Source organism: Schistocerca serialis, chromosome 9 (genome assembly GCF_023864345.2).
Source record: "Schistocerca serialis cubense isolate TAMUIC-IGC-003099 chromosome 9, iqSchSeri2.2, whole genome shotgun sequence".
Taxonomy (NCBI): domain Eukaryota; kingdom Metazoa; phylum Arthropoda; class Insecta; order Orthoptera; family Acrididae; genus Schistocerca; species Schistocerca serialis.
The window spans coordinates 497548592-497574930 of NC_064646.1; the positions used below are offsets into that span (position 1 = coordinate 497548592).

General features: G+C 40.3%; 1 protein-coding gene across 2 annotated transcripts in view; it reads right to left on the minus strand.

Annotated features, from left to right (window-relative positions):
* Positions 1–4126: 4126 nt before the first annotated feature.
* The window catches only part of LOC126418880 (D-xylose transporter), a 346281-nt gene continuing 324068 nt past the window's right edge, over positions 4127–26339 (minus strand). For both annotated transcript variants that reach the window (XM_050085881.1, XM_050085880.1), the window contains exons 6-10: positions 20010–20229; positions 10149–10342; positions 8545–8629; positions 7805–8002; positions 4127–6088 (exon numbers count right to left, since the gene is read on the minus strand). In XM_050085881.1, coding sequence (XP_049941838.1) covers positions 5907–6088; positions 7805–8002; positions 8545–8629; positions 10149–10342; positions 20010–20229 — 879 coding nt within the window. In that variant the 3' untranslated portion in view covers positions 4127–5906. The remainder of the gene's footprint in view (positions 6089–7804; positions 8003–8544; positions 8630–10148; positions 10343–20009; positions 20230–26339) is intronic.

The following is a 26339-nucleotide window of genomic DNA, read 5'->3' on the forward strand; positions in this document are numbered from 1 at the left end:
AAATTGAAATAAGAACACCGTGAATTCATTGTCCCAGGAAGGGGAAACTTTATTGACACATTCCTGGGGTCAGATACATCACATGATCACACTGACAGAACCACAGGCACATAGACACAGGCAACAGAGCATGCACAATGTCGGCACTAGTACAGTGTATATCCACCTTTCGCGGCAATGCAGGCTGCTATTCTCCCATGGAGACGATCGTAGAGATGCTGGATGTAGTCCTGTGGAACAGCTTGCCATGCCATTTCCACCTGGCGCCTCAGTTGGACCAGCGTTCGTGCTGGACGTGCAGACCGCGTGAGACGACGCTTCATCCAGTCCCAAACACGCTCAATGGGGGACAGATCCGGAGATCTTGCTGGCCAGGGTAGTTGACTTACACCTTCTAGAGCACGTTGGGTGGCACGGGATACATGCGGACGTACATTGTCCTGTTGGAACAGCAAGTTCCCTTGCCGGTCTAGGAATGGTAGAACGATGGGTTCGATGACGGTTTGGATGTACCGTGCACTATTCAGTGTCCCCTCGACGATCACCAGTGGTGTACAGCCAGTGTAGGAGATCGCTCCCCACACCATGATGCCGGGTGTTGGCCCTGTGTGCCTCGGTCGTATGCAGTCCTGATTGTGGCGCTCACCTGCACGGCGCCAAACACGCATACGACCATCATTGGCACCAAGGCAGAAGCGACTCTCATCGCTGACGACGACACGTCTCCATTCGTCCCTCCATTCACGCCTGTCGCGACACCACTGGAGGCGGGCTGCACGATGTTGGGGCGTGAGCGGAAGACGGCCTAACGGTGTGCGGGACCGTAGCCCAGCTTCATGGAGACGGTTGCGAATGGTCCTCGCCGATACCCCAGGAGCAACAGTGTCCCTAATTTGCTGGGAAGTGGCGGTGCGGTCCCCTACGGCGTTGCATAGGATCCTACGGTCTTGGCGTGCATCCGAGCATCGCTGCGGTCCGGTCCCAGGTTGACGGGCACGTGCACCTTCCGCCGACCACTGGCGACAACATCGATGTACTGTGGAGACCTGACGCCCCACGTGTTGAGCAATTCGGCGGTACGTCCACCCGGCCTCCCGCATGCCCACTATACGCCCTCGCTCAAAGTCCGTCAACTGCACATACAGTTCACGTCCACGCTGTCGTGGCATGCTACCAGTGTTAAAGACTGCGATGGAGCTCCGTATGCCACGGCAAACTGGCTGACACAGACGGCGGCGGTGCACAAATGCTGCGCAGCTAGCGCCATTCGACGGCCAACACCGCGGTTCCTGGTGTGTCCGCTGTGCCGTGCGTGTGATCATTGCTTGTACAGCCCTCTCGCAGTGTCCGGAGCAAGTATGGTGGGTCTGACACACCGGTGTCAATGTGTTCTTTTTTCCATTTCCAGGAGTGTAGACCAGCACCTCCAACCTATCACCCGCAGACTCCCATCCTACATCAAAGACACACACCACTTCCTAGAATGCCTCAAATCCATTCCCACCCCTCTCCCACCTGAAACCTTTCTTGTCACCATAGATGCTACATCCCTTTACACAAACATCCCAGATACCCATGGGCTCTCTGCCCTTGAGCACTACCTCTCCCAACGCCCACCCGAAGATCTTCCAAAAACCTCGTTCCTTATCACACTTACCAACTTCATCCTCACCCATAATTACTTCACTTTTGAAGGCCAGACTTACAAACAAATCAGGGGAACAGCCATGGGAACCAGGATGGCTCCGTCCTATGCCAACCTCATCATGGGCCGCATGGAGGAGGCTTTCCTGAAGACCCAACAGCTGCTTCCGCTGGCCTGGTATAGGTTTATAGATGACATCTTTGTGGTCTGGACTCATGGTGAAGAAACACTCCTTAATTTCCTCCATAACCTCAACTCCTTTTCGAATCTGAATTTCACCTGGTCCTTCTCCAAAACCCAAGCCACCTTCCTGGATGTTGACCTTCATCTTGTTGAAGCTCACATCCACACCTCTGTCCATATCAAACCCACAAACAAACAACAGTACCTTCACTTTGATAGCTGCCATCCTTTCCACATCAAACACTCCCTTCCCTACAGCCTAGGTATTCGTGAAAACGTATATGCTCCAGTGACGAATCCCTCAACAATTACACCAATAACCTTACCAGTGCTTTCCTCTCCCGCAACTATCCTGCAGACCTTGTCCACAAACAGATTTCCTGAGCAATACATTCCTCCCCGTCCAACAACAATGTTCCTACCCCCAGATCACACAGAAGCATACCCCTTATCACCCAATATTATCCTGGCCTCGAAAACATCAACAAATTACTCCGCCAGGGATATGACTTTCTCAAGTCAACCCCTGAAATGAGATCATCCCTTGACAAAATTCTCCCCACACCACCCAGAGTTGCCTTTCGTCGCCCCCCTAACCTCCGTAACATCCTTGTTAAACCCTAAAATATTCCCAGACTACCTTCTCTACCCAGCGGTTCCTACCCCTGTAACCGACCCCGCTGCAAAACCTGCCCCATGCATCCCCCCACAACCACCTACTCCAGCCCCGCTACTGGTAAAACATACGCAATTCAAGGCAGGGTCACGTGTGAAACTACACATGTCATTTATCAACTGACATGCCTGCACTGCACAGCCTTTTGCATCGGCATGACAACAACTAAACTGGCTGAGCGCATGAACGGACACAGACGAACTGTCTGCCTAGGAGATGCCCAATACCCAGTAGCGAAGCATGCCCTCCAGCGTAATTCTAGGGACCTAGGAACCTGCTACACCGTATGTGCCATTTGGCTTCTCCCACCCAACACCAGTCCCTCTGAACTGCGGAGATGGGAACTTGCACTCCAACACATCCTCTCATCCCGCCATCCCCCTGGACTGAACCTACGTTAAACAACCTCACTCCCATTTACTCTTCAGTCTTCTCCTCTTTCTCTTTCCTCTTTAGCCATTCACGCATCTTTTCATCCTACATAGTTGTGTTTATCTTTATACTATATACCTCTTTACTTCTGTATGCATCGTCTTTGGTTTGAAGCTGGCACAGTACTTACAGTAGAATATCTTTGGCTTCCCTCTGACAACCATGCCTCCATCCTTGCTACCCTCCCTATTTTCCTTTCCCTGTTGCTTCATAAACTGGGTTGTGAGTAACTGAATCTCCTTTCCCTTCTTCCCTTTCTTTCCCCTCTCTCCTCCCCGATGAAGGAACATTTGTTCCGAAAGCTAGGAATGTAAATTTTCGGTTCTGTTTTATGTGTATCTATCGGCTGTACTGAGCTGAGGTAAGTACTGGCCAGCCCCTCTATCTCTTTGTTAGTATTTGTTTCACATCTTTATATGAGATTTTCCATTAATCATTTGGATAACAAATATTTTCTTTGAAAGATACTATTATACCAAGTGGACTGTTAAGCCACTAATAGCAGATATACAGTATACGTACAATAGTTGTACAGCAAAACTGAGAAGGCAACAATGTGTTTCAAAGTAGCAGCTTCGTTCCTAATTTACTTGGTTAAATTTAGATGACATAAGTGTGAATAGCATTAAGCATAATAGTCACAGTGGATTCTTAATACAGTGGACAGATTAAGTCTCAATGATTTCCGTGTCTTTTGTTAATGTATACATTGACTCATTCCACATCCCTGAAGGTTTGCCTTTGTGATGCAATCTACAGAACATGGTGGATGGGTGGATGCTTGTGTGCTTGCATAGGATACCTGTACTTCACAAAATATTATTAGCCATGGAACACAGTTGTCTCACCCCACCCCATCCAAAAAGAGAAGTAAGTCATCCCCACAGAATTATTTCAATTTTCTTTTTGAAATTTTCTTAAGTTTTGAATGGAATTTGGAAAGGTTCATCTTAATGTTGACTCTGGAGATATTACAAATTGTTTATCTGTACTCAACTCATTTCTGAGATGAGTTTTTGCATTAACAAGTCATGATACTCTTACCTGCTTCAACAACAACATGTACAGTGCCTGATGTGTTTCAAGTCACTCAGACCTGATATTGTACATAATGACTGCAATCAATGGGTGTAGTTCTGAGGGACTGAAATTTTTTCTGTGGCTCATAATTTTTGTTAAAGAAACATTACTTTAAATAGTATTCTTATTATTTATTTAAATAATTGTATGTACTACATAATACAAAAATTAATTATATCTGACCATTCACTGTACCAATCTGCTACACAAATTCCAGTAACAATACAGAACAGTACATGAATATGTTTAAGTTCCAGTTTCAAATGGTTTGTAATATCACTTTGGGAAATCATTTAACATAAGTTCCACATAAGAATTTGATAAATTGACTTTAGAAAAGGATAGGGCAGAACAAAACTTAATTTTTTTTTTACTTGTAATGTATTCTACTTCACAACCAAGTTTTATTCCGAAGTTTGATGCCTGTTGCATATGGCATGCTCTTTCTAAAAATTATATTTGAATTCATTACTTCCTGTATATGTTACAAAAGGACTAGGATAAAGATGAAACAGTGAGCCTTCCAAGGAGGAGTACAGAGAGAAAATTTGTTTGAGAAAATGTAAATATAGACTTAATCACTTCTGTTTAAACATATATTTTGAAGATAGTTTCAGCTATCACCACACTCTTCACATGTTTCTACACCATGTCATAACATGCAAATTTCCAGGTGAAGGAAAACTTCCAGTAACAAGCCAGTGTATAATGTGAACTTATTGTTACCAAAAAACAGATCAATGTGAATAATTTGTCATAACACCACAATGTTTCAGAATTTGTAGCTTCGTGTGTAAATTCTAACATACTTCATTGTAAATAACTGAACAGTTGAGGCACCAAATGGTTGATAGGGACATAAACAAGACTGGAAACAACAGCCAGTATTTGAAAATCATCCTCAAGTACAAAACACACATACATGTACATATATGAATCGCTAAATATTATAAATTAAACCTCCATGCCACATTTTTCTGTCTGTGTGAAGCCTCATCTCAAGATCTTAGAGATTTTGATACAGTTTTTTTTCACTAATAGATAAACTGATTCACAAGGAAGATTCGTGTATACAATTTAAGTTGTCTAGCTGTAGATACTTACAGGTATATCCATTCAAAGCTGAGGCAGATCACTAGTTTCAATAGATATGAACTTTTATGGCTATATTGACCTTGTCAGCTATATTGTGCTGGCATTGCAGCTCAACTGGGCTCAGATTTATGTGTCTATGTATGTCTATTTGTACTATTTAACTACGAAAGAGGAGAGTATCTCAAACCTTGGTGACAATACAGTCTTTTTCACATGCCTGCCAACCACTCAACGCCTCAAATATGTGGTGGGTTGTTGCCTTTACTCCTTCCATTATTTATATTTCACCAAGGACTTTCATATACCACACTTTGTTGTAAGGAACTTGATGATGATGATGATGATGATAGTGATGATGTCATATGGTACAACTAATAAACTACTGACCCTGTGACTTCATGTCTGAACATATGAAAATATTTACAATGCCATACATCATTTCAGTGAAATATTTTTGTGGACCTCTTGTCTAAGCAGAAAGTTTCGGTTACTACTCTTCTGCAATAAAATATTCCTGTAGGCAACAGCAATTTTTGTTTTCCTCCTGTTGTGGAGATGCAGCAATTGCAAATTCTGTAACTGCACACATAAAGTGAACCATTTAATTTATTGTTTGTTTCTATGGGGGCAAAAAAAGTGCCATTGCCAGCCACTCAACTTTTGAGGGCACAAAACTCGAATACAGTTGCCCCTGACAAGCGCCACACTGATACTGGTGTACCAATTCCTTCAGAACTGGCACACTTGTGAAAGACATCAGCATTACTGTGTTCTCCTCAGTTGTGGCACTACTCTTCACAGCCTACTGGTATCGTGAGGGGCGGATGGCCTGGCAACACCATTGCCACTTGAGGCACTGCTCCCATTTGCCATCTTCTCCATTGTGAACCCGGCATTCTCGTGGCCCATATCTGCTGGTTCCTTCTCAGGTGGTGGGCCTCCCATCAGGAACATTGTGAAGAAGAACATCAATGAACCTGAGAACACATTGGTGTTATGTAACAGAATATATCAGTATTTATTTTGTGATTCAGATTTACTGACTAGAAGATTCAAAGTCACCTTTTTGGAGAAACTGAAAAAGTGCGTGACACACTGTTAACAGTGGTGATAAAAGTGCCACAGTTAATCTAATGGGATACCTGGTAAACTGTATGAAATATTATTTTGCCTTGTTTCACAAAAATTACTTTTCATATGACCTAGGTTTTCAGACGTAAGCCTATTTTCCAACAAATAACCAAATCAGTTGTTTACTCGGGTATAAACCCACACCCAAAAAAAAATTCTGTGAAACATGACAAAAAGGTTTAAGTTATTTTATACAATATATATAGTTTCACCATGAACTTACTGTTGAATCAATTAAACTGAAATGACTGATCTCTTTAAAAATGATAAAATCCTATGTACTCTCTCTCTCTCTCTCTCTCTCTCTCTCTCTCTCTCTCTCTCTCTCTCTCCATATTATACAAAGTCACAGTGCAGCCATACTCCTATTTATATCACTCCACTCTTTGGTAATTTGCTTATAAACTAATAACAGTTGTTCCTAATTTGAGTATGTTTCTCTTGTTGTTGTAGTTTCTCAGTCCGAAGACTGGTCTGATGCAGCTCTTCACACTAGTCTATCCCGTGCAAGCCTCTTCATCTCTGCATAACTACTGCAACCTACACCCATTTCCCATTTGAAAATGCTTTTTGTATTCACCCCTTGCTTTCTCTCTATAATTCTGCCCCCACCCCCCCTCCCATGCCCCCCCCCCACCCCCCACACACACACTTGTGCCCTAAATTTCTTTTTTTCTCATAGTTCTATTCCGTACCTGTACCTCCTCATTTTCCTGTATCACATTTCAAAACCTGTTCTCCTATTGTCCGAAATGACTGTCATTCATGTTTCACTTCTGTACAATGCTACACTGCATGCAGGTACCTTCAGAAGAGACTTGCTAACACTTAAATTTGTATCTGGTGTAAACAAATTTCTCGTCTTCAAAAATGCTTTTGTTGCAATTGCCATTCTGCATTTTATTTCCCCTCTACTTTGGCCATTATCAGTTGTTTTGCTGCCAAATAACAAAACCTACTGACTACTTTTATTGTCTCATTCCCTAACCCAATTCTGTCAACATCACTTGATTTGATCAGACTACATTCCATTATCTCTGTTTTACTTTTCTTGATAATCATCTTATAATCTCTCTTTAGGATACTATCTGTTCTTTAGGATACTATTTGTTCTGTTCAAGTGATCCAAGTCTGCCTTCTCTGACAGAATTACATTGTCATTTGTAAACAAAGCTTAATTTTTCTCTCTGAACTTTAATTCCTTCACAAATTTCTCTTCAGTTTCCTTTACTGCTTGCTCAATGTGCAAACTGAATAACACGACATAGAGGCTACAACCCTGTCTCACTCCATTCTCAACTAGAGCTTCCCTCTCACATCCCTCTACTCTTATAACTGCAGTCTGGTTTCTTTACAACTTGTAAATTAACTTTCACTCCTTGTATTCTACGCATGCTATCTTCATAATTTCAAAGAGTGTTTGTCAGCCAACAAAGTCCAAAGCTTTCCCTAAATTTACAAATGCTCTTACAGTGGTCTAAAGCAATGAAATAATGTGTTTACAAGTCCACAAATCAAAATGAGAAATAATATTTTTTTTCTTGAAGGAAGTATATACTCACTTAAAAGGTATGCTCCAGCATAGAAAATGTACAGAGACTCTCTGAAACCAATGGCTTTGGTAACTGGTTCCACGAGTATTGGCAGATTTCCTCCAATATTGTTCATGACAAAGAGAAATACTCCCACTGTTGTAGACCGCACAGACAATGGAACTATCTCTACCAGTATGGCAAATACAATTCCGAACCACATCTCAGCTGTGAACAAAAAGAATCATGTTATTTCAGTGCAGACAAATACACTATGTATAATACACTTCTTCCATTACATTAACATGAAATCTCTCATGAACCATGAAAAATTATTATTATCAGTTACAAGTGATACCCTCTGCCATGTTTTTGCTTCACTCTGCACAGTTTTCAACGAGTGTTGCTCCTGTCAGCTCGCTTACTGTGTAGGTAGCAGGCACCTCCCCTTTTACACTAATGTGTTATCCACCTGTATGTTTTCCCAATGTTCCTGCCATCTCCCCATACCCCATAGTTTTCCATTATTCCAAGTTCACAGTTATCACCATTACACATTTCCATCAGGTTGTAAAACGAGTGTCTTTGTCTATGAAAGTTTTGTGTTTGTAATTAACTATTTTGGGTAATAGCTCTGAACCAACCTCATATTAGAAACTGCACATTGTGAATGCATAAGAAATAAACAGATACAAATGAGAAATATTTTAGATAATATACTTTTCTCTATTCTAAAGGTAGTTAAAACTGGTGATTTTGGTCTAACTTACCAAAGAAATATGAAAGTCCAAGAGTTATAAGTGCCCAAGTTGGGGTAAAGTAAACACTGCCATATGCACCTGGTGTTGAAATGAGCTGCAACCAATATCACCCTTATTAAATTTTGCATCTATGACAGTTAGGTTGTAAGCTGTAAAGGTGTAAAAATGAAGAAAATCATTTGTTACTAGAAAATAATAATTGTTTTCATTTTGTTTTCATTAAAATTCTGATTATAAAAATAATGTTTAGTTATGTTCTTGTTCAACAGCAATGCATTTATTAGCTGTCAGCTCTAACATACATAATTTAAGCCATTCATGTCTGTAACACATTGTAGTGTCAGTATCCAATCTTTTAGCATAATCGGCGAGAAAGTCATGTGAAGTATCACATTTGCAACTCCAGGCTGGTAACCACAGTCGCTGCACTCAGCAGGAAACTGCACTGCCCAGCAGTAATAACTGTAGCACGTATGTTGATGTCACTGCACTGCGGCAAGTCCCTTGTTATGGGTGATGTGACTAGGTGCCGAGTTTTAGTGAAACAAATGTGCCTCAAAGCAATATAAATGTCAGAATTTTGTAGCAGAGACACTTCCTTCACTGAGGTTCAGCAGCACCACCATGATGCCAGGGCCACACCGGGAAGTGAGACGACTGGGTGTCATCGAGGCCGGGGTGTGCCTGTCGCCGCCTGCTCTGAGTCCACTGCAAGGCCCGGTTCCGCTGCACTGCCGACTTTCCGTCGGTACCCGCTGCTGCCAGTACTGAGTTCCCTATGGCCCTATGGGACTCGGTGCTTTGGGGCGAACCACCATCTGACTGCTGCCGGAGGGCAGTGGATCGAATCCCATGTGCAGCAGTCTCCACATGCCACTGCAGTGGATACCGGTGGGGGCTGCTCTGGACACCATCAGTAATGGAGAAGTAGTGCGCCACTGACGTCGGCTGACTGAGTCTGACTGCACTTTTCATTATGAATGTGTTTTAATGTAACCACGCCTCAGAATGAATGCTTACATTTGGTATATTATTTGTATCTCCAAACCTTGGGTCGAGGAGGAGACTTAGTACTAAACAGAGAATTAAAAACAAATGTGAGGAATTTATCAAACCAAGCACTCAAATAAGGAATATGACATTAACATAACTGGTTCTTCAATCAGATTTGTGTTGGATGGATTTGGGCCCATCTGAGTTTTGAAACTGCTGTGTGAGGAGGAAAGCCACCACATGCAATAGAAATACATACTTCCTATTCATCAATAACCCTTTCAGTTTGAAGTGCCCAGACAGTAATACAAGGTATCTGCACAGTTTTCTTTGCCTGCTATGGGTAGTGTAACAGCAGTACTCCCACAGAGATAATTGTAGTTAGACAACTTCTATTCCTCTGATTGAGATATCTCACACAAAACATTATTTACTAATTGCTGTAAACACACTGACGATTTGTTGCTGTTATAATTTTTTTCCTCAGTGCTTGGTTCTTTGTGTGAATGCATGTATAAGCACCTAGTCAATATTTAAATGGTTCTTGTTGACATTCACTATCTGCTAACATTTCAAATCCAATGTACCAGTATCCTGAATGTTTTACACAAGGTATTTACCTGGCTGATAGACAAAACAGCAACACGGGACCTGATGCCCATTTTGGCTACAAATTTGTCAGAAACAACGCCTCCAGCAACAACACCAATACTGCCTATGACAATGGTGACCGCAAACAGCCACCACCCAAGGTCATAATCCGGAAAATATGTTTCATAGTACAGATCACAGTTGTAGGCAAAGCACATGCCACCTGAAACAAGAAATTTCATTTAATTACATCATGTGAAACAAGTTCTCTCTCTCTCTCTCTCTCTCTCTCTATCTCTCTCTCTCTCTCTCTCTCTTTCCCTCTCCCTCTCTCCCTCCCTCCCTCCCCCCCCCCCCCCTCTCTCTCCATAACATCAAACAGGACACTGAAAACCCTGAGATATTCAAAAGCAATTTAACAGGATACCTAATTATCCACTCCTTCTACAACTGAAGAGAATTTTTATACTAAGGGATTTCTGTGAAATTATAATGTCTAAATTACATAAATTTTGACTTCATCAGTATATAGGCAACTGATAGTGGGCAGTGTAAAGTTACATAAATAATTTGTTTTAAGTATTAGATAATTCCTAGCTGTTTTTCTTCTAACACAAATAAAATCATATATGGAGTAAATTAGACGCAAGTCCCATACTTCTCAGTGTGAATACATTAGCAGTAATGGTAATTTTTCAGTGTACAGGGCAATTCAAAATGAATATATTGATTACAGGTAACTATAACTGTTTAATACATAGTGATACACTGATAACAGAGAATGTAAAAGGAAGTAGAAAATTTTCACTCTTGTGCAAGTTTGACAAACTGGAATCCAGCGCATGTACAGTAAGGCACAAGTGAAAAATTCTATAAGTGCTAGAATGTAAAAATTGTTGTTCTGTCATGAAAGTGCTGAGATTTTTTTCGGTAATGGAGTCAAGCACCTTCAAATACCAGCATCACTTGCAGATGGCATCAGCAATTTAAAGAAATAGAATGTTTGTGCAAAAAGATGAAGTACCAGTCAGTCACAGGTATCAGCATAAAACATCTAAAGAATTTGCCTTTTGCTTCAATGTAGTCTAAAGAAATTGGCATATGAAGCCAGTAAAGAGCTGCAATTGCCACAAACAATGATTTGGTGGGTTCACAAAATGAAGCCAAAAATGAAACTGTACATAATTAAAATTTTACAGGAATTTAAGTGGGAAGACTACAAGGTGTGGCTATAAAATAACAGGACTGATTCTGTCATGCATGCACCAAAGATGAATGACTCACAGCTGTGAAGTATGAAGTGTGAAGCTTTCTCAGTTGAATGTGGCATCTCTAATGTCTGTAGACACATCAGTGTGGCAGTGGCCTTCGTTTGTGTAAGAGCTGTTTTTTGTTTTGTTGGGAAAATGATAAGTGCAATAAAAGAGAACAAACTGTCATGAAGTTTCACATTAAACTTGGAAAATCTGAAAATGAAACCCATTTTTTACTAAAATAAGTGTATGGTGAAGACTGTTTACCACCTACATAGGTTTCTGAGTGGTTCAAGTGTTCCAAGATGCTGAGAAGGTGATGAAGATGACACATGCCTGGGATGCCCTTCAACATAAAAAAATGGATGAAAATATTGAAAAAGTTGGTAATCTGATTCAATTTGACCATTAACTGAGTATTCAATCAATTGCTGAAACTGTCGGAATTGACAAAGAATGCATAAGCATATTTTACATAACAAATTGAAAATGAGAAAAGTGCTTGCAAAACTGGTGCCAAAAATTCTCATGATCAAACAAAAAGAAGCTCACAAAAATGTCTGTACTGACTCTTTGAATGCCACTGAAAATAAATCCAATTTATTGGAAAGAGTGATTACACAAGACAAATCTTTCTTTTTTTCCTTCTTTTTTTTTTCTTTCTCCCACTTATGATCCAGAAACTAAGTGCCATTTCATGCATTGGTAGGGCTAAACTTCACCAAAACAAGAAAAGCTTGTATGAGCAAATCAAGATTCAAAGCAATAATGATTTTTTTTTATATTCATAGAATTGTGTATCTCCTCTGCATTCCTGAAGCTCATACTATTAATCGACATTACCGTCTTGAAGTTCTTGCACAACTCCATTGAGAAAATATGGAAAAAAACAAAATTGTAAAATAAGAAGTGACAGATTCTGCATGAAAACAACACACTGGCTGATGCCACATTGTCTGTGAATAGATTTTTAGCAACGTACAACATACCAGTGTTAGACCACCTACCTCATTTGCTTGACCTAGCAGCTAGTGACTATTATCTATTCTTCAAGAACAAATCTTCATTAACCCTTCAGTGGGCACACTTGCGGCAAATAGCTGCAAGATTTAGTTTTCTGTTAGTATCACAGATAGTGTTACAGTTGCGTCCACGTCCAAATACATATTTGTTGTTCTCAACGGATGTCACCTCTTACAACATTTGCACTATTCATGCTTTCAGCAGTTTGGTCATTATTGTTGTTTGAAACGTGAGTGTTGCATTCGTGGTGTGTTTGCTGCTACATGCCTTGTGATGTAATTATTTTTTATACTTGTGTTTTTCTTTTGTCTCAAGGCAATCTTTCTTTTATATTAGTATATAATGAATATTCGAATCAAATCAAAGTTCCCATATGCAATTTTCATTACTTTTTACAGTCTTGGATATTGATTTGCTACAATATATTACTCTTACAAAAACATGTGTTTCATTAGGTCTCATAGAAGCGTAGAAATGGAGAAAAAGAAGGCATTTGACAGGCACCGTCTAACTGTACGTCCTGAAGACTAGGAGAAAGTACTGCAAGAATTGTCATAATAAGTAGTACAAGAATTGCCAGATTCATGTGAATCTGAGTCGGAAGAGGAAGTTATCGAAGAAGAAAATCACAGCAGTGACTCCGAACAAGCAACAGAGGAAACAGATGACCACCTGGTTGAAGAGGGGAGACGACAAACAGAGGATTATCGATTTTATGTAGGAAAAGCCAAAGAAACTATTTGGATAAGTGAACCACTTCCTTCTTCTCCTAAAATCAAGGCCAAGAACATCCTAAAAGTTTTGCCAGGTCCAAAAGCAAGTGCTGAAATCGTGGAAAAAGAAATTGATGCATTTTACCTATTTATTACTGATGGGATGATTATTTTTCCTTAGGTTAAAAATGTAAAACTAATTGCGGTGCAAAAGCCGCAGTGAGCCCACTCATGGAAGTATGAAAGGTGCACCCACCAAAGGGTTAAAAGGAAAAAGATTTCAGTCCATTGAAGCAGTGGAAGAAAAAGGGGCATGCATCACCAAGCAGCTCACAGAGGAGGACTTCTGGCACTGTTTCCATCAATTTGCATGTAGCATTGTAGGGATAGAGGGACAGTATACTGAAGGTGACAATAACTAAATATGTATGTTCTTGAAATAAAATGTTTTACGCCAATAGTCCTGTTATTTTATAGCCACACTTCATATATCAAACATATATATTGTGCTTTGAGAATTCTGGAAACCACAAATAAAAAAAGAATTGCTGCATATCTCATTTTTAGTGATGGTGTAACTGTCCACATAAATGAAATAGCTAAGAATTGGACTCATCTTATTTTCAGTATATATGCTTTTTTTTAAAATCTCTGTCTTAGATGTGGTCAACATGTTGAAAAATTTTGAACATGCACACTGATCTCCTTCCTGAACTTTTAACTGGGACACTAGAGACGTTTTGAAAATTGTTCCTGCACCTGCACTCAACAAATTGTACTGCTTAGTGTATCTGAAATGTATCATACACCACAAACAACAGAACATGTAAAAAATACTGATCTGAATATACTCCATGACATTTGTCAATTAATAAGGTACTACAGTCTCATGTCTCATTTATCATGCATAAATAGATCAAATGCTTCTTTTCGGCTGTAAATTATGCCACAAGGCAAAAAGGGAATATATCTTTGTAACATGACTCTCAATATATCCAAATCAAAACAGAATAAGAAGCTGTGATATACAAAGCCATTTGAATGTAATACTAACATTACGATAATCTTTCAGTTCATATCTATTTAAACAAGAAGATAAGCGGGTGATCAAAAAGTTTCCATTCAAAGATTGTGCAGTGTGGAATCAGTATGTCAATCAGGTAAAACTGCCTTGAGCGTTGAGGCAATAACCCCACCTGATGCACTAGGTTGAAAATACCTGTTTGGTAACACTCTTGTGTCCTGTCACGTGAAGAAGTCTGGAACTGTGTGCTGCACATCCACAACTGATGGCAATCATTGACCGTTTGGGGCCCTTTTTATGGGACTGAAGGTGTGATAATCACATGGGGAGGGATCAGGATTATAAGGTGGCAGCTCAAGTGTTATCCACTTGAGTTGGTGTAACTTTTGTGTTATGACATTTGTGATGTGGGGACAGGCGTTATTGTGAAGCAGTAGAATTTCACAATAATGGTTTGTGAAAGACACACTGTCACAGGCGCTGACTCCATAGGGCCTGGAGGGGCAGAGACCCCTCAAAAATTCGTTTTGGGCGGGCAGAGCCCCCCCCCCCCCCCCCTCCCAATAATTAAAGAAAATTATTATTATATTATGCTTCATAAAATCACAAAATAATGTTGGAATTTTTTATTTTCCTTGTTTGATGATAGGTACCTTTTAAAATACATTCAGTAACAAGTTAAAACAAATAATTATTACAGCAGTAAGCAGGTTAACTGAAAACGAGTGGTGTGAATCATGACAGTGTTACGGTGCTGTGGGCACACTTAGAATTTGTCCTGGCACTGACAGGCCAGTGCTGTGCCCATGGCATCATCAAAAGGACTGGAGCAGAAGTGCCTGGAACCCGCTGCCTCATGTCGCCTTGACGCTTTGAGACAGTATGATGCCGCGGCTATATAAAGCCCACCCTGCTGCCGCAGTCATTCAGTGTGGATAGTTTCATTCAGTGCATGCTGCAGCCCTGTTTAGTGTTTCGACTTCAGTGTCCAGTGGACTATTTTATATGACTATATTTTATTCATTTACTTTAGTCTCTTAGTGTATTGTGAATTAAGTTTGCAATGGATAAATTTGTTATCAAAAAGGCACGTTTGGAAGGTGATACTGCAAGTCAACCTCCAACAATTATTGTGTTGTCAATTGCTTCGTCATCTTCAGGCAAGAACCATTCACAAGCGAAACCTGGACAATCCGGTAAGGAAAGATCATTTCAGTTTTGGTTGATCAAATATACATGACTAGAATATGAAGCCTCTACGAAAAAAGTTTTTTGCAAAACCTGCCAAGAGGCAGATGCTAAAAATCTATTACAATTTTCTTCAAGAAAAGACGATGCATTTACTTTTGTAGGGTTTTCTAACTGGAAAAAGGCTTTGGAAAAATTCTGTCTTCATAAAAATACGTTTACAGATAAAGAAGGTGTTCTGAAACTAAATTCTATCACTAACTGAAGTGTGGTCCCCCAATTGAATGAACAGTTAGATAGTGATATGAAGAAAGGCCGTTTAGCTCTTGAGACAATTTTTATTACCATGAAATTTCTATTCTGACAATGACTAGCAACTAGAGGATGTGAAGATGTAAACTCAAATTTTTTTCAATTGTTCGAACTCTGAAAGAAAGACATACCTGAGTTTAAAGATTGGTTCTACTAGGAAAGTCAGCGTTGAGAAAGGTATTGGCTTCAGTCAAGAAGACTGAACATTTTCCTATTATGGTTGATGAAACAAGTGATTCTTCGATTCACAAACAAATGTCATTTTGCATTTGTACTGTCGATGATTCCTTAATCATCAACAAAGACTTTATTGGCTTATACGAGACCCCCAACACTGAATCACAAACTCTGTTTAGTATTTTAAAAGACGTTTTTGCTCATCCTGATTTGTCAATGGATAACTTAAGAGGACAGTGCTATGATAGTGCCTTGAAAATGAGAGGTAAGTTCAAAGGACCAAAAAAAGTTAATTTTGGATATACAACTAAAAGCACTGCACTGTTCACAGTTTAGACTTGGCAGTTTTAGACAGTCTCCACCATCTTACATCTATGAGGGATATTATGGCTTTAGCCAAGAACTTAATAAACACTGTAAGGGAATCCAACAAAAGGATGGGACTATTCAGAAGCGTACACTGTGAGAGAGACAACGACCAAACTGGTCCACGACCCCTTTGCCCAACTTGATGGACTATGCGAGCTTCTAGTATCTTGACAACATTGAAAAACTTTGAAGAACTTGTAGAGTTTTTTGAAACATTTTCTGCAGAGGACAAAATAGAGGCATGTTACAAATGAGCAAGCTACCTTGAGTCAATGTTACAATTCAAGACTTATTTCTTTTTGCGTCTTCCTTGGAATCGAAGTACACAAAAGAAGTATGAAAACAACAAAGGAGCTCACCACACACTTTTAAAACCCCAAAGGAATACTACAAAACTATTCACATTGACGTTTGTGAAATGGTGCAATCTTGCATTACTGAGTGGTTTGCTTCAACTGGACTCACACATGTCATTGCAGTTGAACAAGAATGCTGTGCTTTTAGTAAACAGAGGTCAAACAAATTTGGAAAAATCAACTGAGGTTTTCAAAAATGACCTAGACATTGAGAGACTGCACTTACACTTGAATATGTTAGCCACTAATAAAAAACAACAATTGGTCTTAAAAAACATGCATGATGTAAGAAAGTACATTACACAAGAGCCTGCAGTTGGAGATGTGTTATGTGAAGTAGTGAAGTGAATGAAGCTTCTCCAAGTAGTTCCAATCATGACAGCAACAGCAGAACAGTCATTCAGTGCTCTCAGGCATCTGAAGTCATATCTCCGATCAATAATGGGACAGAAGTGATTGAACAGCTTGCTGGTTCTTCGTGCCCATCGAGATGTTTGGGACAAATTGGATATCTGACCTGTCATCAACGACTTCATGTTTAGTAATCCAGTCAGACAGTCTACATTTGCAACTTTCTAAAGACACTCTAGCCCTAATAATGGCAGTAGAGCAATATTAAAAATCTTTATAGGTTAGGTTTGTGGGATTAAAGGGATCAGACTGCAATGGTCATCGGCCAAAAATCTTTATAAAATAGAGAATTAAATACATACATAATGTTAAATTTTCAGCTTTGAAATATTAGTACTGGTTTATTACTCTATTATTAGCTTACTATAGTACTGTATTAGTTATTTTCAAATACTTAAATATTTTTAGGGTGTAAGACCCGATTAAAACCCGCTATTTATGTACTTTTTGACTGAAAGTATTAGGCATACTGTATTAACTTTATTAGCTATATCAAAGAATTAACTTTGAGATGTTATTTTTATTTAATGAACCCTGAGCCTTATTCAAAGTAAGCTTAAATTAGCTATTTCACTTATTAATCAAAGGGCTATTACTGTGTGACAGCAATATTTTATGTTTTATGCTTTTAATAATAGTTTAGGATTTTCTTAAATATAATTTCAGTATCTTCAGAGCTTTATATTCACTGCTCTGTAATAGTCTATAAGCATGATTATTACTGTAAATTAAATTAGCTTTTTACGAAAATACCATGTGTATTTATGTTTTGTTCCTTTCTTCAAAGCCAAAAAATGTGTCAAGCTTGTCGAGGTTCCCGGAGTGTCGAGTTATTGAGAGTCCAGTTTTTGGGGTTCTAATGTTGATCATGTGACTCTAAAATGCTTAAAAAACTTTAAAACTCACTATTTCTCATCTAAAATTTAGAAAATTTGCCAGGGCAAGACCCCCGTATGGGCCTCCCCAATATTTCTTGTAAGTCAGCACACCAGCACACTGCCCCATACAGATTCTTCATTTCACAATGGATATTTACTGGAGTTTGTGCTTTGGTAGACAGGAAAAGATTAACATCTGTTGGACACATTTGTTATTACATTGTCATAGTTCATATTTCCATATTTACTGCACGCACATTGGAAAGACGGAAATGGCGCACTGATCTCTTTCCTACATGCTGCTGCTTATATACCCACATCAGAGTCATGCTACATTGCATGCATATATGCTGCAGCAACACCCTCAGACAGAAACTTTTTGCTTGCTTCTTGTAATTTCAAACATGTATCTACACCATCAGTCTTCGGTAACTCGTGGTCTAGTGGCCAGCATTGATGCCTCTGGATCATGGGGTCCCAGGTTTGACTCCGAGCTGGGTTGGGGGTTTTCTCTGCCCAGGGACTGGGTGTTTGTGTTGTCCTCATCATTTCATCATCATAATCATTTGTGCAAGTGGACAGATTGGATTGCTGGAAGATTGGAACTTTGTACAGGCGCTGATGACCTCACAGTTGAGCACCCCACAAACTGACCGTCATCATCATACACTATCAGTGTTTTGTCCTTTAATATCTTTTCCTGGCTTACTCAAACCATTATTATTTCTTTGGAACAACAAGAAATAAATTTCATCTGATATAGATTCAAGTTATTTCAATATTTCTAATTTGTGTGACAGACTACAAATAAAAACTTGGGTTTGATGTCTGCATGGTGCCAATATTTTACTGTGACTTACTGACTTGGTACTTTCAACACTGACAATACTCTATGTATGTGAAAAGTTATGAAATGGGATATAAGTTACATAAAAATTAACTAATCGAAATAACACATTAGTAATAAAATACAGGGGCATTCATAATTTTATTCATAACTACCTCTAGGATTTCAAAAGATGACTGTACTGAAACTACTGGACATAAAAAAAGTGCACTGACCACCTCTCAAAGTTTCACTTCATAATATGTTTCATAGGGTCGTTGAAGAGTGTGCCACAAAGATGTGTGCCTGACTGATGTGGCCGGAAAAAGCAGAATGACCCGTGGCTCCAGCATCAGCCTCCACACAGTTCGCCTTTTTGCCCTCTCACTGTCAGCATTCACAGCTGCTGTGCTCCCTTCACTGACAACCTATCTGTCAGGTTCCCATAATGTCAGCATTTTGAAATGTGGTGTCTAATGCAATGTGAGTGTATTTTGTGTCCTCAAGTTAACTGAATGTGAGTCAATTGTGACAGTTCAGTGATGATTTCACACCAAGTATCAGTAAAAGTTTCAGTGCGCAGAACAATCCACAGGTGATACAACACATTCTGTGAGAGTGGCTGCTGGTGTGGTACTAAGAAAATAGGTGTGTTGGTGCTATCAGCAGAGAAGCTGGGGTGCCTTCTGGGATTACTTCTGAGAAGCCCACAGAAACTGATGAGGGGCAAGCAGAGAACTAGAGATACTGCAGTCAACTGTCTGACACATTCTTAATTTGGAAGAGTTGCAAGAGAGGATAGTTAATGCAGTCTCCAATATTGACGGTGGCTCGGGATGCATACGGCGAGAGTCTGACTATCGTATTGACATTTACCAAATCACAAAAGGTGCCATTATTGCACACCTGTAATAAGCCTTAACAACTTTTATACATTATTCTGTGATATTTTGCTGTATTGTGTGCATTATAGTTTTTGCACTATCATCTTCTGAAAGTCCAGTGGTACTTATGAGTAACCCTGTACTGAAAAAGGATATGCACACAAATGTTCAAAAAACATATAAAGAGCTACTGATATAATTCTACAACATGGCTGTTAGAGCCATCCTGCAAATTATGCTAGCTTCTCCTTCCTCCCTCATTTGAGAAGAGATGGGAGGAGTTGCAAAAATTCAGTTGCCATTTTACATTCCTTGTGTTATCATTCAGAATGGAGGGCAAGTCTCCACTAAAACCTCAAGCTTGCCCTCTACTATGAGCCTTCCTCAGTGTTGCAGAAAATATGGCAGCTCATGGTCTGTAACTTAAAACACTGACATGAACAGTGGTATCCTGAAAAGCTGATGGCAGTACATACCTGTGTGCCTGATGGACGCAGCAAGGCAGAGCAGAATGACCCGTGGCTCCAGCATTACACGCCACGCACCCTTCTTCTTTGCCCGCTCACCATCAGCATTAACAGCTACTGTATTCTCTTCACCAATTGCCTGCCTTTCAGGTTCCCGCAGTGTCAGACCAGTCAGTATTGCAATGATGATGCCAACTATTCCAGCACCGTAGTAACACACACGCCATCCCTAAGGGAAAAACACATTTATTCTTACCTCTCCTATAAAATTGTGTAATTTGTTACAATAGGATTATTATGCAAAAGGAAAATTCCATCGAGAAAACTAATAAATTGTGGAACAGGACTGCTAGCAGTTCACACTTCCAGGAGACAATACGTTTTGTGCTGCCAATAGATACATACAGGATGTACAGAAACACATCTCAGAAACTTTAGGCATTTATTCTTGACACCAAAACATTACAAAAAATTCATATGAATGGGGTCTGAAAATCGTGCTTTGGAGAGGTACATTAGGAATTCCCTGTAGTGACCTCTGGTTGTCTAGTTTACCTCATACTTGAATTTTTACTCACTTTCTTGTTTACAGTTGGTCATGGCATTTGTTATGTTTTGTCTGATTGTTGTTTGTTCTGTTTTAAAGTAAGCTCCATTACAATGATGTATTCAGTGTTTGAAATGATAGTTATGCACTACATATATGGTCTAGCAGACAGCAATGCAGACACAGTATGCCAACTTTATGCTGAAAGTTACCCTGGGAGGCAGTTACATCATGCAGGAACCTTTGTACAAATGCACCACCACTTGCAAGACGCAGGCTCATTTGAAGAGAGAGTTGCATATGGTGGGAGACTAGCAGATCACACAATGTATGAATACCTGAGATTGAAGAATAGGTTCATTGTAGTGTTGATGAATCTCCAAGTAGTACAAGGAGACTTGTGAGAAAGGAAGGCATTAATCGCATGATGATCACAAACATTTTGTATGAAAATCTTTTGTAGATGTATCGCCTCTAACAACTGCAAGGATTAAATGAGGTATACTTTCAGCCAAGAATCACTTCCTGTCAACAGATGTTAGAGCACTGTGCTGCTTCTCTGCACTTCTTAGCATGTACCTTGTTCCTGACAAGGCTGGCTTTCCACATGATGGGATCTTTGGATATCATAAGAATCACATCTGAGCATGTGTCAAGGCAGACATTACCTGAGGTTCAGCCTCAACATGTTCATCTACATCTACATCTACATCCATACTCCGCAAGCCACCTGACGGTGTGTGGCGGAGGGTACCTTGAGTACCTCTATCGGTTCTCCCTTCTATTCCAGTCTCGTATTGTTCATGGAAAGAAGGATTCTCGGTATGCCTCTGTGTGGGCTCTAATCTCTCTGATTTTATCCTCATGGTCTCTTCGCGAGATATACGTAGGAGGGAGCAATATACTGCTTGACTCTTCGGTGAAGGTATGTTCTCGAAACTTTGACAAAAGCCCGTACCGAGCTACTGAGCGTCTCTCCTGCAGAGTCTTCCACTGGAGTTTATCTATCATCTCCATAACACTTTCGCGATTACTGAATGATCCTGTAATGAAGCGCGCTGCTCTCCGTTGGATCTTCTCTATATCTTCTATCAACCCTATCTGGTACGGATCCCACACTGCTGAGCAGTATTCAAGCAGTGGGTGAACAAGCGAACTGTAACCTACTTCCTTTGTTTTCGGATTGCATTTCCTTAGGATTCTTCCAATGAATCTCAGTCTGGCATCTGCTTTACCAACGATCAACATTATATGATCATTCCATTTTAAATCACTCCTAATGCGTACTCCCAGATAATTTATGGAATTAACTGCTTCCAGTTGCTGACCTGCTATTTTGTAGCTAAATGATAAAGTATCTATCTTTCTGTGTATTCGCAGCACATTACACTTGTCTACATTGAGATTCAATTGCCATTCCCTGCACCATGCGTCAATTCGCTGCAGATCCTCCTGCATTTCAGTACAATTTTCCATTGTTACAACCTCTCGATACACCACAGCATCATCTGCAAAAAGCCTCAGTGAACTTCCGATGTCATCCACAAGGTCATTTATGTATATTGTGAATAGCAACGGTCCTATGACACTCCCCTGCGGCACACCTGAAATCACTCTTACTTCGGAAGACTTCTCTCCATTGAGAATGACATGCTGCGTCCTGTTATCTAGGAACTCCTCAATCCAATCACACAATTGGTCTGATAGTCCAAATGCTCTTACTTTGTTCATTAAACGACTGTGGGGAACTGTATCAAACTGGGTTTCACATGACCGTCTTTTTCAAAACCCATGCTGATTCCTACAGAGTAGATTTCTAGTCTCCAGAAAAGTCATTATACTCGAACACAATACGTGTTCCAAAATTCTACAACTGATCGACGTTAGAGATATAGGTCTATAGTTCTGCACATCTGCTCGACGTCCCTTCTTGAAAACAGGGATGACCTGTGCCCTTTTACAATCCTTTGGAATGCTACGCTCTTCTAGAGACCTACGGAACACCGCTGCAAGAAGGGGGGCAAGTTCCTTCGCGTACTCTGTGTATAATTGAACTGGTATCCCATCAGGTCCAGAGGCCTTTCCTCTTTTGAGCGATTTTAATTGTTTCTCTATCCCTCTGTCATCTATTCCGATATCTACCATTTTGTCATCTGTGCGATAATCTAGAGAAGGAACTACAGTGCAATCTTCCTCTGTGAAACAACTTTGGAAAAAGACATTTAGTATTTCGGCCTTTAGTCTGTCATCCTCTGTTTCAGTACCATTTTGGTCACAGAGTGTCTGGACATTTTGTTTTGATCCACCTACCGCTTTGACATAAGACCAAAATTTCTTAGGATTTTCTGCCAAGTCAGTACATAGAACTTTACTTTCGAATTCATTGAACGCCTCTCGCATAGCCCTCCTCACACTACATTTCGCTTCGCGTAATTTTTGTTTGTCTGCAAGGCTTTGGCTATGTTTATGTTTGCTGTGAAGTTCCCTTTGCTTCCGCAGCAGTTTTCTAACTCGGTTGTTGTACCACGGTGGCTCTTTTCCATCTCTTACGATCTTGCTTGGCACATACTCATCTAACGCATTATGTACGATGGTTTTGAACTTTGTCCACTGATCCTCAATACTATCTGTACTTGAGACAAAACTTTTGTGTTGAGCCAACAGGTACTCTGAAATCTGCTTTTTGTCACTTTTTCTAAACAGAAAAATCTTCCTACCCTTTTTAATATTCCTATTTACGGCTGAAATCATCGATGCCGTAACCGCTTTATGATCGCTGATTCCCTGTTCTGCATTTACTTTTTCAAATAGTTTGGGTCTGTTTGTCACCAGAAGGTCTAATATGTTATCGCCATGAGTCGGTTCTCTGTTTAACTGCTCAAGGTAGTTTTCAGATAAAGCACTTAAAAAAATTTCACTGGTTTCTTTGTCCCTGCCACCCGTTATGAACGTCTGAGTCCCCCACTCTATATCCGGCAAATTAAAATCTCCACCCAGAACTATAACATGGTGGGGAAATCTACTCGAAATATTTTCCAAATTATCCTTCAGGTGCTTAGCCACAATAGCTGCTGAGCCAGGGGGCCTATAGAGACATCCAATTACCATGTCTGAGCCTGCTTTAACCGTGACCTTCACCCAAATCATTTCACATTTCGGATCTCCGTCAATTTCCTTTGATACTATTGCACTTCTTATCGCTATAAACACGCCTCCCCCTTCACTGTCCAGCCTGTCTCTGCGGTATACATTCCAATCTGAATTTAGGATTTCATTACTATTTACGTCTGGTTTCAGCCAACTTTCTGTCCCTAGTACTATATGAGCGTTGTGACAGTTTATTAAAGAGAGCAGTTCTGGGACCTTTCTGTAGATGCTCCTGCAGTTTACTATTAGCACATTAATATTGTTATTCCCTGTTGCATTTTGCCTACTCCTACCTTGCTGCATCTCAGGAGGCGTCTTGTCGGGCCTAGGGAGGGGATTCTCTAACCTAAAAAACCCCCATGTGCACTCCACACGTACTCCGCTACCCTTGTAGCTGCTTCCGGCGTGTAGTGCATGCCTGACCTATTCAGGGGGACCCTACATTTCTCCACCCGATAGCGGAGGTCGAGAAATTGGCACCCCAGATCTTCGCAGAATCGTCTGAGCCTCTGGTTTAAGCCTTCCACTCGGCTCCAAACCAGAGGACCGTGATCGGTTCTGGGAACGATACTACAAATATTAGCTCTGATTTCACCCCATGAGCGAGGCTTTCCGCCTTCACCAATTCCGCCAACCGCCTGTACGAACTGAGGATGACCTCTGAACCCAGACGGCAGGAGTCATTGGTGCCGACATGAGCAACAATTTGCAGTCGGGTGCACCCAGTGCTCTCTATCGCCGCCGGTAGGGCCTCCTCCACACCTTGGATGAGACCCCCCGGCAAGCAGACAGAGTGAACACTGGCCTTCTTCCCCGACCTTCCCGCTATTTCCCTAAGGGGCTCCATCACCCGCCTAACGTTGGAGCTCCCAATAACTAATAAACCGCTTCCCCCGTGTGCCTGCTCGGACCTTGCTGAAGGAGCAGCCACATGTCCACTCACAGGCAGAGCAGGCGATGTCACACGGCCAGCCTCCACATTGACCCTCCGCCTCGTGCGCCGCGAACGCCGCTGAACCCGCCACTCCCCTTGGGGAGAGGGTGGCCCAACCGCGCCCAGTACACGCGAAGATGTCTCGACAGCAAGTAGAATGATTCATAGCCATCAGCCCCTATTTATTTCTGCAACATCTTAGTAGACAAATATATCTGGAGTTTTTCAGACATGAGACACTGTATGATGTATCTCTAGATGTCCTTCAGTGAATGTGGTACTCCACCTCACTTTACGCAGATGTTCATCAGTATCTCAATAACTGGTTTCTTAACAGGTGGATCAGTCAGTGGGGATCAGTTGTATGGTCTTAAACAATTGCTAGATTTGAATCTGATGTACTTTTTTCTTCTTTTTTTTGCTTTGGGGATATTTAATATCCTTAATGAATTCAACTCTCACACCCAATGTTGATTTTCTGAATAATCGTATCCAGTATGGAAAAATGAGTGTGTTTTTCCCTATGTAAGGCAAAGCATGGAATGCAGGCTCTCCAAATTCACAGAAGCACGATCTGGTCACTTCAAGCAATTTCTGTAAAAGTAAATGCATTTGGTAAATGTATCATTTACATAAATTCTTTCATACATGTAAATGCGTTTGATAAGGATATCATTTTTATGCTGTGAATAATAAATCTTTTCATACCTTCCTAAGAAAGGATTTTTGGACCAATGTTTGTAAGAAACTTTTCTAATTTTTTAATGTCAAGAATAAATCCCCAAGTTTCAGACATATGTTTTTGTACTCCTTGTAAAAAAGTAAAAGTCATTCTCTACCTAGCTTTCAGAATTAATAGCTCCTCCTCAACAAGGAGAGAGAGGTACAATGACATAGATTTAAATTATGGCTGTCAACATTTTTGGAACTGTTAATATGTGATGTCATGTGATGTTTTTTTGAACAAGTAGTACCTAGACTTAGGGATGCACCTTGAAATCCTGCTTAGCTCTACGTAGCAGAGGTTTGGGGGTGTGGTTTCCTTGAAGTAGCTCCTGTGGGCATCCTGACAGCTCTGGTGTTTCAGCCTAAGGCTGTCCCACAATTTTCACATTCCACTGGTTACATCAAAAGGGAATGAACAAAGTTGCTGAAATTTCATTATCGAATCCCTGTCTCTGTACATCTCTATTATGCTTTGATGCTTCTTTAATCAGTGTTTAGTATTATTGTTGTGACACTGTTTTAGACAATTTTTTTTGTTTGTGCTATTGGCTGTTCTATCCCATGCTGGAATAAGTTTGCAAATGTCTTACCAGAGTGCACTAGAATAAGGTAACATAAGAATAACTACCTAGCAATAGAGAAAAAAGTGTGTGATATATATATATATATGCATTGTATGGAATACATCCCATTAGTTTACTTTCCTCACTCGCTGACTGCGGGTAACGTGCATTATTAGCAAGTTTCTTTTTGCTAGTGTATCTTGCTTGAGTTTAATGAGTTTTACATTTGTTTGAACAACAGCAGCATACCAGGAGTTTGAAAACAACATAATATGAATTAAGTCTGCAATTTATCAGGTAAAATTTAGGAACATTTCGTTAGGATGAAAGCAAAGGAACTTGGTGCACCTGGATTTAATGTAAACAGGAATCATAAACAAAAACAGTGTAAATCCAAGTGAGGGTATACACACAATTCTAAC